This window comes from Notolepis coatsorum, assembly GCF_963971535.1.
Source record: "Notolepis coatsorum genome assembly, chromosome: 3".
Taxonomy (NCBI): Eukaryota; Metazoa; Chordata; class Actinopteri; order Aulopiformes; family Paralepididae; genus Notolepis; species Notolepis coatsorum.
Genome location: NC_140167.1, coordinates 56580060 through 56594995, shown reverse-complemented (window position 1 = coordinate 56594995; position 14936 = coordinate 56580060). Strand labels below are relative to the sequence as shown.

The 14936-nt window shown below is 40.6% G+C and overlaps 1 protein-coding gene across 2 annotated transcripts; it reads left to right on the top strand.

Moving 5' to 3' along the window:
- The first annotated feature begins 1801 nt into the window (after positions 1 to 1801).
- Positions 1802 to 9469, top strand: LOC311225223 (protein yippee-like 5). 2 transcript variants are annotated; one of them, XM_084310434.1, is made up of 3 exons: positions 1802 to 1940; positions 5082 to 5249; positions 5871 to 9469. In XM_084310434.1, exons 2-3 carry the CDS (start codon positions 5109 to 5111, stop codon positions 6093 to 6095), a joined length of 366 nt encoding a protein of 121 aa, XP_084166560.1. In that variant the 5' UTR covers positions 1802 to 1940; positions 5082 to 5108; the 3' UTR covers positions 6096 to 9469. The 2 variants fall into 2 exon arrangements, with proteins under 2 accessions (XP_084166560.1, XP_084166561.1); XM_084310435.1 differs by having other exon boundaries at positions 1819 to 1901.
- The last annotated feature ends 5467 nt before the right edge of the window (positions 9470 to 14936 follow it).

Genomic DNA, 14936 nt, shown 5'->3' with positions numbered 1-14936 from the left:
GGATATCCCCCCTAAGCGCTCAGTTTGGATGCCTCTGGGGAGTGAGTTTACTTGCAGTACCGCTTAACATCCACAGCCACCGAACTACTTGTACCACGTGACTGTGGATAGACTGCGGTACCTCCGTTACACTCACCCCCCTAAACTCACTCCACCCAGGGCATCCGGGTCTATAGGCACCACTGTAACCGGTCTCGTATTGCTCTGCGTTGTGTTTCAAATTCCGATTCGACCCCTGTTAAGGGATTGCCCTGAGTGGGAGTTGAACCCCGGTCTCCCGCACCGGGGCCAACATCACAAACCGCTGCGCCAAGAAAGGATATCCCCCCTAAGCGCTCAGTTTGGATGCCTCTGGGGAGTGAGTTTACTTGCAGTACCGCTTAACATCCACAGCCACCGAACTACTTGTACCACGTGACTGTGGATAGACTGCGGTACCTCTGTTACACATGCACTGAAATGTCAAATCACGTTCCATTTGTACCTGTACAATATGGTGAATAAAGGATCTGAATCTGCTCACAGAAACAAATGTTAGCACCTCGCCTCTCCTCAAGCAAGGTTTAGGCCATTAAAGGCCAATTCCTTTCACTCATGCAGAGAGGACTCAAACTCAGTAGTACATCACCATATAATATGGTGCATATTCCATAATATATGAGAAGGTTGATACAAACATCTCAAAACAAACTGGTCTGCTTGACCTTACTCCTAGAACCCACCTCACCCCTGCCCACTTTGACAACCTAGGATGGCTTAGAGTAGACGACAGAGTACAGCAACTTGCAATGGGCCTGGTCTACAAGATACACTACACGACCAAGATACCCATGTACATGTCAAAATACTTCCCAAAGGTCAGTGAATACCACGATCACAACACCAGAGGGAGCTCCACAAATCATGTTAAACCCAGATTCGGCTCAAACAAGGGACTAAACACGTTTAGCAATTATGCCACATCAATGTGGAACGCCCTACCCAAAGCTGTAAAGGAATGTGAATCACTACCCACTTTCAAAACCACTCTCAAAGAACACCTACGGGAGACTGCAATTCGAAACTGGCCCCTGTAAATGTTCTAACCCAACCCCCTCCAATGTACAGTAAATGACCAAGAATGGTTTTGTCAATATTCCAATGTACAGTTTTGCTTGTACAGTTGTACAGTGTTCCCCACCCACCCCTCCTACCCAACCCCCCCACCCACCCAACCACCTCCAATGTACAGTCCCCCCACCCACCCACCCAACCCCACCCCACCTACCCAACCTCCTCCAATGTACAGTTTCTACGTCAAATGTATATACTCTCTTTTCTGGACTCTTTTTGTATCACTAACAGTACTGTATTTGCAAATCTGGTATGTCATAAATGTATAGATGTAGCAGTACTGTCTATCTGTATGTCATGTATGTCATATATGTCCTGATGAATTGAAAATGGGGGACCCTGATGTAAACAAGACGAAAGTCTTTCTCTGGTCTGCATCCCCTTAACAATTGTGTGTATTGAGCTGTACTGTATTGTACCCATTCTGCAATCTGTTAATAAAGTTTTCAATCAATCAATCAATCAACAACTGTATGCAATTCCCATTATTTCACCAATTGCATTACTTACGCAGTTACAGAGCATTGTTTTATCATTGCTCTTGTCTTGTGTTTTTTCATAATTTTGTTCTCTTCTTTGCTAACCTCGTTCCCAGTTTTATCTCCGTTTACTGACACCACCTGGAACGGCGACGAGCCCTACGTCATGGCCGGATGTTGATACTGACTGCTGCGTGCGGGACCAACAGGAACAGCTGAAAAAGGACAACAAAGCCACGACGACGACGAGCACACAGACAACAGTTTTGCAGCTCAAATATAAGTAGAATATCGGTGACGTCAACACGGGTGAGGGAATTGTTTGACATAAAGAAATCATTTTAAAAGGTAGGAAACCGTTGTTATGACATAACCTAACGTTATAGGATGTCGCTTTCTTGTTGTCTTCTTGTTCTGACGTTAGCTTGTTAGCTCTCTTAGCAAACTAGACTGGCTGACGATGGCTGGCAGGCAGTAACGATGTTTGGATTGCAGCAGTTCGAACAGAGCTACACACGTCGGCTTAAATAATATGAAAATAAAGTAAACATGTAGTTGGTTTTCCGGTTATAGCGTCATCATTCCCATGGTCTATTTTCTTTCTTCCTTCAAATTGCTCACACGTTAGTCAGATTATCATGGCAAGCCTAAGAAAAAAACTGTCAAAATCAAAATGGAATAAAAAAAATTACATGGGTCAGTATGACAGCTACACCAGAACATCGACCCAATAGCTTTAAAGTTTAAGGCTTTGTTTACATGTACAAATGTTGGTAAATATTGTTTTGAGTTATGATGGGTTCTAAATTTGATATGAAATATGAACGTTATAAATCACCTAATTCCTATCTAAAAGTTAAACTCATTAGATGACCAAATACAGTTTGGATTTCATTTGGCAATATACTCTAATAAAATAATACTATAATGGATTAGGACAGGCAAATCAAAAAAATAAAACCAGGTAACTTGAATGTGACATGACATTAACATGTAAAATCAGGAACTGTTCCATGCAAGAGAGCGAGAGACATTTGGAAAGTGATAACACTACCACAGTATAAGTCTCACTTGAGGATAAAATAGTACAAACACACCTCATCATTGACTGTGGAGCAGTTCCAGATTTTATATCTTTATGACATCAATGTATAAAATTGTACAATTAAATGTCTAGCTTTGGTGACGTAGTCAATCCTGTTGACAAATATTGATTGAACTGTCCTACAACAATAGGAAGAAATATATATGTATTCTTAATTAAACTGAGTGTTCTAAAAAAGTGTGCTTTGTGGATTTAATGGCGTGAAAATGGTAGCTAATACACTTAATACCTTATAGAGAGGCCTACTGCATGTATTTGATTTTCCTACGAAGGCTTTCACTCTGCTTAGAATTAGGGATGCACGATATTGCTTTTTTGACACCGATACCGATAACTTTATGCTCCTCAAGCCGATGACCGATATCGATAACCGATATTTATTGTATTATAAAACTTTTTTTAATGTATATATTTTTTTTGATCAAAACATATTTTTTTTCAACATGAAACAAAACATATCACAATACAATAATAATACATAAAGAGAGTTTGTAGTGGCTCTCTATTTATACCCTTGGGCAGGGTCTACTATGACATCACCGCTATGACCTCACAATGTTCCAGAACGTTCTAGCCTGTTCTAACCGGTTCTACTATGACATCACACTGCAGCTTAACTGGAATTACACTATGACACAGCTGCAGTTACAAAGACTTCCCAGGACAATAACTTAACACCAACTTAAATGTGACCTAACCAGACAACAGAAACAAAAGCCAAGACAACAGTTTTGACTGATAAAGTGACCATATTTATTTTTCCAAATGAAAATTCACAATCCGTCAACAGCTTGTGGTGCATCCAACCTAAGACGCTCGAAGCTTTTTGTTCTTCTTTTTTCAAAGCGGAGCCTTGAAAAAGAGGCTTTGAGTGGACACATCACCACCTCACATCACCACCACAACAACGGGTCACCTGCGGCATCACCACCGCCACGGTGTTGGGGGCACGCTTGTACCTATTGACGAGTCGTTTGCTAAATGAAAGAAGTTTGAAAGCCGCTAGCTTTTAAGCAGTCCTTGGTGGTGCAAATTAACCTGGCTACTACGGAGCAATAAGTGACTGCGTATTCAACCAAGGGTTGCATCACAGCCACGAAAGGGGCTAGCTGTTGTGGGCTTCTAAGTTAACACAATAACACACCGTCGTGGCGGTGGTGATGCCGCAGATGACCCGTCAGGCTGGATGTATTGCAAGTTGTTGCCCTTTTCCCTCCTTGTGGAACTTCTGAATTGCATTTATTACAAATAGCAAGCGATCTTTTTCCTCTGAAACTCCGAGTACCGACGCAGCCATCTTTGTTGTTAACGTTAACTTGCATGGCTACGTCACGGCCAAGAAAGGGACCGCTGGATTTGTGTAAAACGCCCTGTTCCTAAACCACACGCTGTCAGTCGTAGCACAGTACTGACAACGGGAGGAGCCTACAGTCAAAACAAACGCACTTCATTCCAATTCACCCACACCGCATTTTTTTTTTCCAAAAAATATATTATATTATCGGAGCTATTAATAACGTTATCGGGTTTATCGGGATGACGTCATAATTGCTGATATCGGCCCGATAATTATCGTGCATCCCTACTTAGAATGCCCATTGTCATCCATGTTGGAAGAGACAAAGGTTGCTATGTGCAAAACTATTGGTTGCTATGTGTTGATATGTGAGAAATATACATAAATATAAGAATTTGTTGCTTATTACTGGATCTTGTAAACAAGTCGCAGTGTGAACAGTAATATCATGCCTTTCCAGTGTTTTACCTATTTTACTACCACTGCACAGTAATTGGGCATTTTCTTTTGAAAGTGGTTACCAATGGTTACTTCTTATTTTTATAATCTCATTTTAATTTCTATGCTTTATTCAAATTATATTCAATGCTCAAATTTAGCCTATTACTATGTACCATAGGCAAACACTATCAGTTGTTGTCATGTACTTTCTGTCCACTAGAGGGCAATCCAACCACTTAAGCTGTTTTGTTGTAACACATTACCAATAGACTTTTTCTAACTTCTAAATAGGCCCCTTTTGTACTTCCTGTAACGTTTGATAATACAGTTGCTGACAGGAAATAAACAGGGGACCAAAGCTGTTTCCCTAGCAACGGAATAGCGACAGAATATTTCTGAAAAGGTTCCAAAAACATTTTGAATTACCAACAGATAATAGCTTCCTTGCTAAGTAATATTTATAAGAAATAATATAAAAAATATATAACTAATAATAACAAAAAATACACATTCAAATGGCAATTGCAGCATTCTAATATTGTAATAAAAATAGAAATCCTGAAATGTTTGTTACTGGCAGCCATGTTGGAAGAGAGACTACACAAACAAGAGTGTGTCCTTGTGCTGTCTCTTTCCCCCGACTCAGTTGATCCCGGGGGGACTTCAGTGAACAATGGGGCGTATCTTTCTGGACCACATTGGTGGAACGCGCCTCTTCTCCTGCGCCAACTGTGACACCATCCTGACCAACCGCTCTGAGCTCATCTCCACACGCTTCACCGGCGCCACGGGCAGAGCTTTCCTCTTTAACAAGGTATGCCTGGCATTAGCCGAGCGGCCCGGGACATTCACTCCTAAATAACCAGGGCTGTTCCCTCTCATTCTGTTAGTACATCGATGGTTTGGTCCTTTCAATTCAAAAATTGAATTCTAAGCAAGTCTCTGGCAAACACTAGATTGAAAGAGGTCCTCCCGCATAATTGCATGTTCCCAGATTTGTCGATTAAATCAACTAATCGATTAGTTGACAAAGTCTTATGATTATTAGTCGACTAATAATTTTCTTTAGTGGAGGACAGCCCTCCTAGAAACAAATGCATATCTTAGCAGTATCAAGTATTGCCATTATGAGTCAACAAATCGTTACATACAACTGGCCACAATTCTTTTCCTGCTTTGAAAATGTCTTGTTTGCGTGTGTCTGTATGGTTGTGTGTGCGGTTCGGTGTGTGTATGGTTGTGTGTGTGCGGTTGTGTGGTTGGGTGTACGTGTGGTTGGGTGTGTGTGTATGGTTGTGTGTGTGTGCGGTTGGGTGTGTGTGTATGGTTGGGTGTGTGTGGTTGTGTGTATGGTTGTGTGTGTGTGTGGTTGTGTGTGTGTGTGTGGTTGTGTGTTTGTGTGGCTGGGTGTTCCGTGTGTGTCTCAACACGTCAGGTGGTGAACCTACAGTACAGCGAGGTGCAGGATAGAGTGATGCTGACCGGCAGGCACATGGTGAGAGACGTCAGCTGCAAGAACTGCAACAGCAAGCTGGGCTGGATCTATGAGTTTGCCACCGAGGACAGCCAGAGGTACAAGGAGGGCCGCGTCATCCTGGAGAGGGCGCTGGTCAGGGAGAGCGAGGGCTTCGAGGAGCACGTCCCCTCCGACAACTCGTGAGCCCGCCCCCCTTCGCGTAACTTGTGTGGATAACTCACTCCTGTGCACTCCTCACCCTCCACCCTATTCCCTTGCCCCTATGCTGCATACCACGATCCTGCAGACTGTAGTGGTCAGTGATATCTTGGCTCCACCCCCATCTCTGACCTATGACCTTTTGAGCTCCGCTGTTTGGTAGATTAATTGGGCTGGATCTATTGGTGTGTGTAGGCTTCCCCCAAAACACTTCCTGAATCATCTTCCACAGGATGCCCCCAGACAGACGGGTACATAGATAAGGAGGATCACATGTTGTTAAAGTGTCTGTGCGCGCTGACACAGAATCCTAACACGCTGCTCCTGCACAAGGCATGCACCACGCCTTTTCTCATGCAGTCATGTGCATGCACATTGGCAGACAGAGTCAACTACATATGAAATTTACCTCTCTCAAGCGCCGCCCTCTTTTCTCGATCCTCCAATCGTAATTGTTGCTTCAGAGACAGGATCGAGACAAGAGGGTGGGGTTTGAGATATGTCAATTGTGACCTTTCTTTAGATGACTGGAGGCACTAGTGCTGAAATAGAAGACTTTCTTTCCAACAATAATTCAGAAATCTAGTCTACAACACAACACTGTTCGCTGACAAAATACACCCACTGAGATATTGTCCTGTGTGGCTTTCATTGGGCTTGTGTTTCTGTGTTGTGAACCTCTGTGAGTGTAGCTGCCACTTCTATGTCTGTTACCTTCCTCCTGCGTGTGGTGTTGCAAGGAGGAGTATAAAGATCACTCACAAGTACAGAATGCACTGTGGTAATCAGATTGAAGTGGTCATATTTGTATTTTCATTATTTTAGGGGATTTTCTTTAGGCATTATCTTTGGTAACACTTTATAATAACACTCAGTTATAAGACTTTTATAAGGTATTTGTAGATAATGAACTAATCATGAACAAACCATTTATATACATTCGTAAATTATTATTAAATCATTTATAACTATATTTGTATAACATTTACAAATCAGTTCTACATTATTTATAACTCATTATCAACATTGTTTGTACTTGATTTGTTCATCATTAAATAATGTTGTTTAATGTGTAGTCACACATTTGTAGATGCTTTGAAAAATGGATATGAAAAAACGACTATACTGTACCTCCATTTATTTGTTCATGTTCAACAAATGATTTGTTAAGACATTCATAAAGCATCTATAAATCATTTGCAGATGCTATTGTGTGCCCTAATCTAAAGTGAAGCCTATTCATTAGGGATGCTCGATATTGGCTTTTTTACCGATACACCGATATTGTCCAACTCTTAATTTCCGATACCGATATCAACCGACACCGATATATGCAGGGTCCCCCCCCCCCCCCCCCCCCCCCAAAACGGAATAATTTCAGGTAATTAACACTTTGAGAGCCATTCACGGCTAATCTCGTGTTTACGATAGTTACGTTGAAAGCCACCCACGAGATTTCTCGGAATTATTATTATTATTATTTTTTAGCGATCTGAAATCATATTGCATCACGCGAGCCTACCCTAGCCTACGGTGATCAGATGTGAAAAAAGCGCCCCCTATCGTCTCCCAGATGGTAAATGGAATGGACTCAATGACTCAATGACTCAATGGACTCAATGACTCAATGAAAATGGATGGGGGAAAAAAATATTCCAGTCCACATTTTCCAGTCCACTGATGCAGCCGGGGTTACCAGAGTTCATTCTGGATCCTCTGAGCCCCGCGGATCATGAGTTCTACTGTATACACGTTAGATCTATACACTTATCGATTTTTTCGAATGGTGATCAGGAATTGGAATATACCATTTGGATACCATCTGATGTCAGGTAAGGAATCTATGTTATCAGTGTTAGGATAATCAGACTCGTTTTCGACGAGATATAAGCTTTTTTGTGATATGTGCTCTTATCGGTTTCACTGTAAAATCCATGAGGAAATGAAAGCGGCTATTATCAGCGCGCGGCTCGAACGTGCATGCGTGCACGTATACTATTGATCATCTAGCGTTTATTTGAAAACAATTCATAAATAGGCAGACAAATATCAACGTTCTGGAATATTCCAGTAAAAGGCGATTATCACAGAATGGGCTGTTTTTCACCTGAAAACGGGCGCTTTTCAAAATACTCTCAAACGGAAATGAAGCGATAAAAAACCAATCTGCCTTGACAACACTGACTGGAAAATTATTCTTTGATAAGCGACAGGCAGATTAGACACATAGCCATAATTTAAAACATAGATTAGGCGATATTAACGTTAACATTGGCGCCGATGGTGGCATTCAAGCACTAAGTCGTGCGCCCCCTGGTGGCACTGAAAGTGTTAACATTACATATCTCTTGTTGTGGAATTAACACAACATTATGCATACTTTTGACAATAAATAAAATCAGAATTTGTTCTTACTTGCTTGCCTGGGTAAATAAAGGTTATAGAAATGTTTTTTTTTAAAACCGATACCGATATTTTCCGATATCACATTTTAATGCCGATATCGGCCGATAATATCGGTAGGCCGATAATATCGGACATCCCTACTATTCATCATTAACAAATGTCTAATGGTTTGTTTATTTGTGGACTTTTATGAATACACAAGAAGCAATTACCAGACTTGTCTTTTCATGTTTAACAAATGATTTGTTAAGACATTCATAAAACATCTATAAATCATTTGCAGATGCTATTGTGTGCCCTAATCTGAAGTGAAGCCTATTCTTCATTAATGTCTAATACAGTTAATTATTTGTTTACTTTTTCCTCACCTGTTACAATTGTTGTAGACAGCTTTCGGATACACCCTTCTTTGTGACATCAAACAGTGACAGAATTAGGACTATAGATAAATGCAATTTTATTAACATATAAAATACATGTGCATAACATATAGTGCAACGTGGGGGGCACTAGGACCAAGGAGTACCCTGGCCAGGTATTGACAGAGTATGTGGAGGAAGTATCACGCAAGTGAGACTTGACCTTTGCGTGTGTTGCCGTCTGTTGAATGGAAGCACGATACATTAGCAGAGCCAAGTTATTCGTGCTGCCCCACGCTTTTAAGGTATGAGCAGGCTAAACACCTTTTTTGTTGGTAAATCTATTCCATCATTTCCGACCTACAACTCTTATGTTGTGTAGACGTACTTGATGTGGTGGGCGCTAATGTTACATTTGAATCATGTGTTTGTTCCTAATGTGTGCTCAGTATATGTGATGAAGACACAAGGGTAATAATTATTTGTATTTTCAGGCTGTATAGGCGCCGATATTATGAATGTCTTAACAAATCATTTGTTGAACATGAACAAATAAATGGAGGTAGAGTATAGTAGTTTTTTCATATCCATTTTTCAAAGCATCTACAAATGTGTTACTACACATTAAACAACATTATTTAATGATGAACAAATCAAGTACAAACAATGTTGATAATGAGTTAGAACTAATTTGTAAATGGTATACAAATATAGTTATACATGATTTACTAATAATTTACGAATGTATATAAATGATTTGTTCATGATTAGTTCATTATCTACAAATACCTTATAAAGGTCTTAAAGGAGTGTTATTATAAAGTGTTACCTTATCCTTTTATTTAGATTGAAATGTCATTCTTAAAATAGTGTACAAAGTAACTTATGTATTCCATCGTTACTATTTTAATTTGGACTGTGTTTCTATTCTCCCTCCTGGTACTGTGTTGTGCTTCCCACGTTCCGGTACTATCCTACCACTCTCTCTATCCGTCAGTGTGGATGCTTTGCCTGTCCGTGCGTGCATACTTTGTGAGGACCGCCATGTCACTATTGCGACTCACAGGATCGCTTATCTTCCAGCCATAAGTACCCTTGTCTCGCGATGTATGAGGGAGGAATATGGTTGAGGCTGGCGTAAGAGACATGCCCCTTGTCTGGCTGACTGCTGGCTTATTAAGGCACATTTTGGCCTTAAGATGAACTTACTCCAGATCCAAACCCAAGCCAGTGTTTACTCTTTCAATTAAAGCTGTCTGTCTCTTTCTATGACTGGGTCAGATTGTCCATACTATCACCTGTGTCCTCAAATTCCTCTCTTATCCAAATGGTCAACTTTAACTGTGTTAAAGACTTGGTTGATTTTCCATCTGACTCCCGGGCATTTTATTTATTTGACATTTTGGAATTTGGGATTCTTCATGGTATCACCGATTTCTACACAAGTCACCCAGCAAACACCATGATGTCCATTGGCCGCAACATCCAAAACAACGCTTCAAAAAGGTGTAAAAATCAAAGTAACTAACTTGCCATCAGCGTCACAGCAGTTTGCCGTTCTGCCTGCTCCACAGAATGTGTTGTTTTGACCGAGGAAGAGGGGAGAACAGGGGGGAAGATAGCCCTGGAATGGCTGATATTCCATACATTGCATGTATTCCATATACAGCCGTAGATCAAGTCAAATCCTTGGGGGGATTCACCCCCACGTCATTCTAACTGGTGGCGCTCTGTGTGAACTCACAATAATTCACTGCTGCTCTTGTCATATAGAATCAAATTCTTTTGAACGTTCTGGCAGGAAAACTTATATTTAGTAAGAATATTTTCCCGCAAGATTCACACCATATTCTGTGAACATAACAGGAACAGCAAACACAGCAGCATGAAACACGTGAAAACATCTGTTAACTCATTGGACGCCAGTCACAAGTATAGTCGGGTTAACTCGCCGACGCTTGAGCGGCAATCACAAGTATAGTCGGGTTTTAATCGTTATTTCTTTTATTATCGATATTCATTTTCATCCATCCAATCTGATGTTATCGTTGGGAATGGGTCTGAGCTCGCAAAAGGGCAAATACCGCCGCCTATCGTCTCCCGGATGGTATTGCACATCATTGGATTGGCTGGGACTCTGCATCAAAAATAAAGTCCGGTCCAGGTTTTCCTTATCGGGCATGCAGTATATTATACCACATTGACTGGGGACACTCTGAGCAGCGTGGATTATGTGTTTTGGATATATAACGTTTGATCAATAAACACGATCAATATTTGGAATGGCAATCAGGAATTGGATTAATCTTTTTGCAGGACATCAGATGTGAGGAAAGGACTCTATGTTACCAATCTTCAGATGTTAATCAGATGTTTATTTCACAGCGATCACGTGTGTGTGTGTGCCGTTGGCGCCGACCAATGCACGGATAAGTGGTTTTTCAGCCCGCTTCTGTACCGTGCATGAGGACACATACTATTGATAATCTAGCGTTTATTTGAAAACGATTAATAAATCAGCTGAAAAATGACAACATGTTTTGTGTATTCCAATAAAGGGCTATTATCGCGTCTTTTTCTGGAATTACTAGAAATCACCAAAACTATACTCTTATTCAAAACGGTATAAAACGGAAATGTACAGATGAAAAAACAATCCGTTTTGTACATGTTGACTGCAAGCAACTCGTTGATAAGCGACGGGTGTATTAGACCCATAGCCATAATTTATGATATATTTTAAGCACTCACAAATCTCCCACTCCTCCCATTGATTAACGCGATGGCGTTCTACCGCCCTCTGGCGCACTAAGCGGTGGCGTCCAATGAGTTAATCACAAATCTGTGAATCCTTTGGAAAAGTGGAGATATTTGACTAAATAGCCTATCGTTTTCTGTCAGAACTTTCATGGGAATTTCATTCTATATTGATTCTATATACACAGAGCATGACAAATTAGAATGCCGCAGGGGTGATCCCCCCCCCCCCAAGGAATTGCATTGAGTGATCTATAGCTGTATATGGAATACATGCAATGTATCGTATCGACTATCAGCCAGTCTAGGGCTATGAGTGGAAGAGTGACAGTGCATCTCAAATAGAAGTATTGAACAGTCACTCAGTAATCCACTGAGCTGAAACAAGCTATAGTGCAGCCACTAATTACACCCAGATGGTGAAGTTACAATAATTACAGTATATTCTTTTTGTGGAGTATATGTCACTTTGAAAACAATTTACTGGCCTTTTTCAACTGAACATCGTGACCTCTGTGGATTTGAAATTCATTAAATGATTTTTCATGCGAGTCAATACACCATGAAACAATCTATATCAACATTAATTCTCTCTATTTCAATGTAATTAATGATGATTAACGAGTTTGGATGTGCCGCAATGCAGGCTGTGGAGCAGCGTTAATTGCTTTGAAAGGAAGCGTTCTCCTGATGGCTATAGTGGAGCTGGGCAGTAAGAATACAGTAAACACTGCTAACGGCGTCAAAGGTTTGAGGGAAAGCCTTCACAATTTATATTCGGGGTGAATGAAATGTAGTCAACGTTGAGACACTGCATCAGTTGGCTTGGCCTCCGGTTGGACCCGTGTTTGTTGGGCAGTGTCAGCTGTTAATTACAGTAAAATATATGTCTATATACATTTTTTAAATGCTAACTTAAGAGTTTGGAATTTGCAGATTTTGCAGGACACTGATGATATGCCCAGGTCAACGTGCAATAGATGGACAAGACAGATTATCATATTGTCATTATATTATTCAGTTTTATTGATGGGCTACATGTTATCATTATTGGATTATTATTTTATTGACTTATTTGTTCATCTTATTCTATGATATATTTCTTGATACGAGGTATAAAAAAAAATTATAATAAAATGAGTGATTTGTTTTTCCTTTATCGGCTTTAGCAGGATTTTCTCTGTTGTGTGATCATTTCTGAATAAAGCTGTAGTCTTGGTGAACACTTGTCCCTGTTGTGTCATTCTGGAGATTACATGAGAATCACCATAACCACCACCAAGTACAATTTTATGAGCCAGAGATGCATACACTTACTCTAAGAATATTTACATAGAGGAATTGCTAGATGATACATACATAACTTACATCTATAAAGTATTGTGTGTATATATATATAGAATATACTGTGTGTGTGTGTGTGTGTGTATATATATATATATTAGTGTGTGTGGTTAAGTGGACAGAGGGAACGTTTACATATACCCTAAATGGGGAGAACCACTGGACTAGAGACTATGCTGTACAGGGCAGCCTTGGGGTGCAGTTTAAGTCTGTGACCTGTAGGTGGCAGCAGTATATTAATCATAGCATGAGCGCTGAGAGACTTCCATAGAAAGCAAGCTTCCATAGAGTCCATTGCTCATCTGATTTCCTGGGATGATTTAATTGATTGATTGATTGAAAACTTTATTAACAGATTACAGAATGGGTACAATACAGTACAGCTCAATACACACAATTGTTAAGGGGATGCAGACCAGAGAAAGACTTTCGTCTTGTTTACATCAGGGTCCCCCATTTTTTATTCATCATAACATATATGACATACACCACATACAGATAGACAGTACTGCTACATCTATACATTTATGACATACCAGATTTACAAATACAGTACTGTTTGTGATACAAAAAGAGTAACAAAGAGTATATACATTTGACGTAGAAACTACATTGGAGGAGGTTGGGTAGGTGCGGTGGGGGGACTGTACATTGGAGGTGGTCTTTCCTTGTGACAATATTGTCACCCACTGTAACTGAGAAGCCGTCGGCCTTGCTGAGTTTGTTATTTGAACCGAAGAGAATGGCTTCACTACTGTTTGGAAATCCGTATCATGAATCTTTTTTTAAATGTTTTATTCTTCAGCAGAGAAAAGAAATGCACTCACAGATAACTTACAATTAAACACACTTGTATTGTGTGGATGACATTCTGGTAATCTGGTTACAAGTGAGCAAGTCACGCAGTGCGGACAAAAGACAAAGACATGCACAATTTTATTTTGACTCACCAGGAAGGGCCACCGGTTCCCCATTATGAGGACATCTGGCTATGTGTGATATTGGCTCATTAAGAGGGAATGACAAAGCACTCCTTAATCCACCTATTAATATTGCAGTGTTGGGGCGTGGAGTTATTTATAGCGCTGGTCCTGTTGGTCCGGCTTCTTTAAGTGTCTCTTAGTCACAGTGGTGGAATCAACAAGAGGTTTGTCCTGCTGCAGTCACTCTGACCACAAAACACATTAGACATGACATCAATAAGGTTGTTGAACAGAATTAATATACTGTGTGTGTATATATATATATAAGGCGACGGCTTCTCAGTTACAGTGGGTGACAATATTGTCACAAGGAAAGATGAAATTACATACCTGGGTTCCATCCTAGAGGCAAATCTTTCCTGTGACAAAATGGCATCCAATGTAATAAAAAAAGTCAACCCACGAACTAGATTCTTGTACTGTATCTCCTCTCTGGTAAACAAGAATACCCTGAAGACTCTGGCAGGAGCACTCATTCAAGGGTGTTGAATCTAGAGCAGTGATTCCCAACCTGGGGTCCGCGGACCCCCTGGGGGTCCGCCAGGGGGCGCAGGGGGTCCGCCAGACCACAGATGATTTGATTTTTTTTTTTTTTTTTTTATATTTTTATCATCAGAAGCATGAATAGTCTCTCCACTACAATAAAAAATAAAGATAAATAAATAAACATCTAGACATGATTTTTGAACGTTAACAGTAGGCTACCGGGTAGCCGCTAAAACGCGAATCAGTTGACTGTATCACTTTCTGTAGCTAGCCTAGCACGCTAGTTAACTTTCTCGGCTCGTCTGCAGTCAGCCGCCAGAGGCGAAAATGTGTGACAAACGAAAAGGAGATGACGGCAGCTCATCTGCAAAAAAAGTTAGGACCTACAGCAATCACGAAAATTACATCACCATGGGCTTCACTGAGGGACCAGACAAACGACCTGAGTGTGTGATTTGTGGAGAAAAGTTGGCAAACTCGAGCCTGAAGCC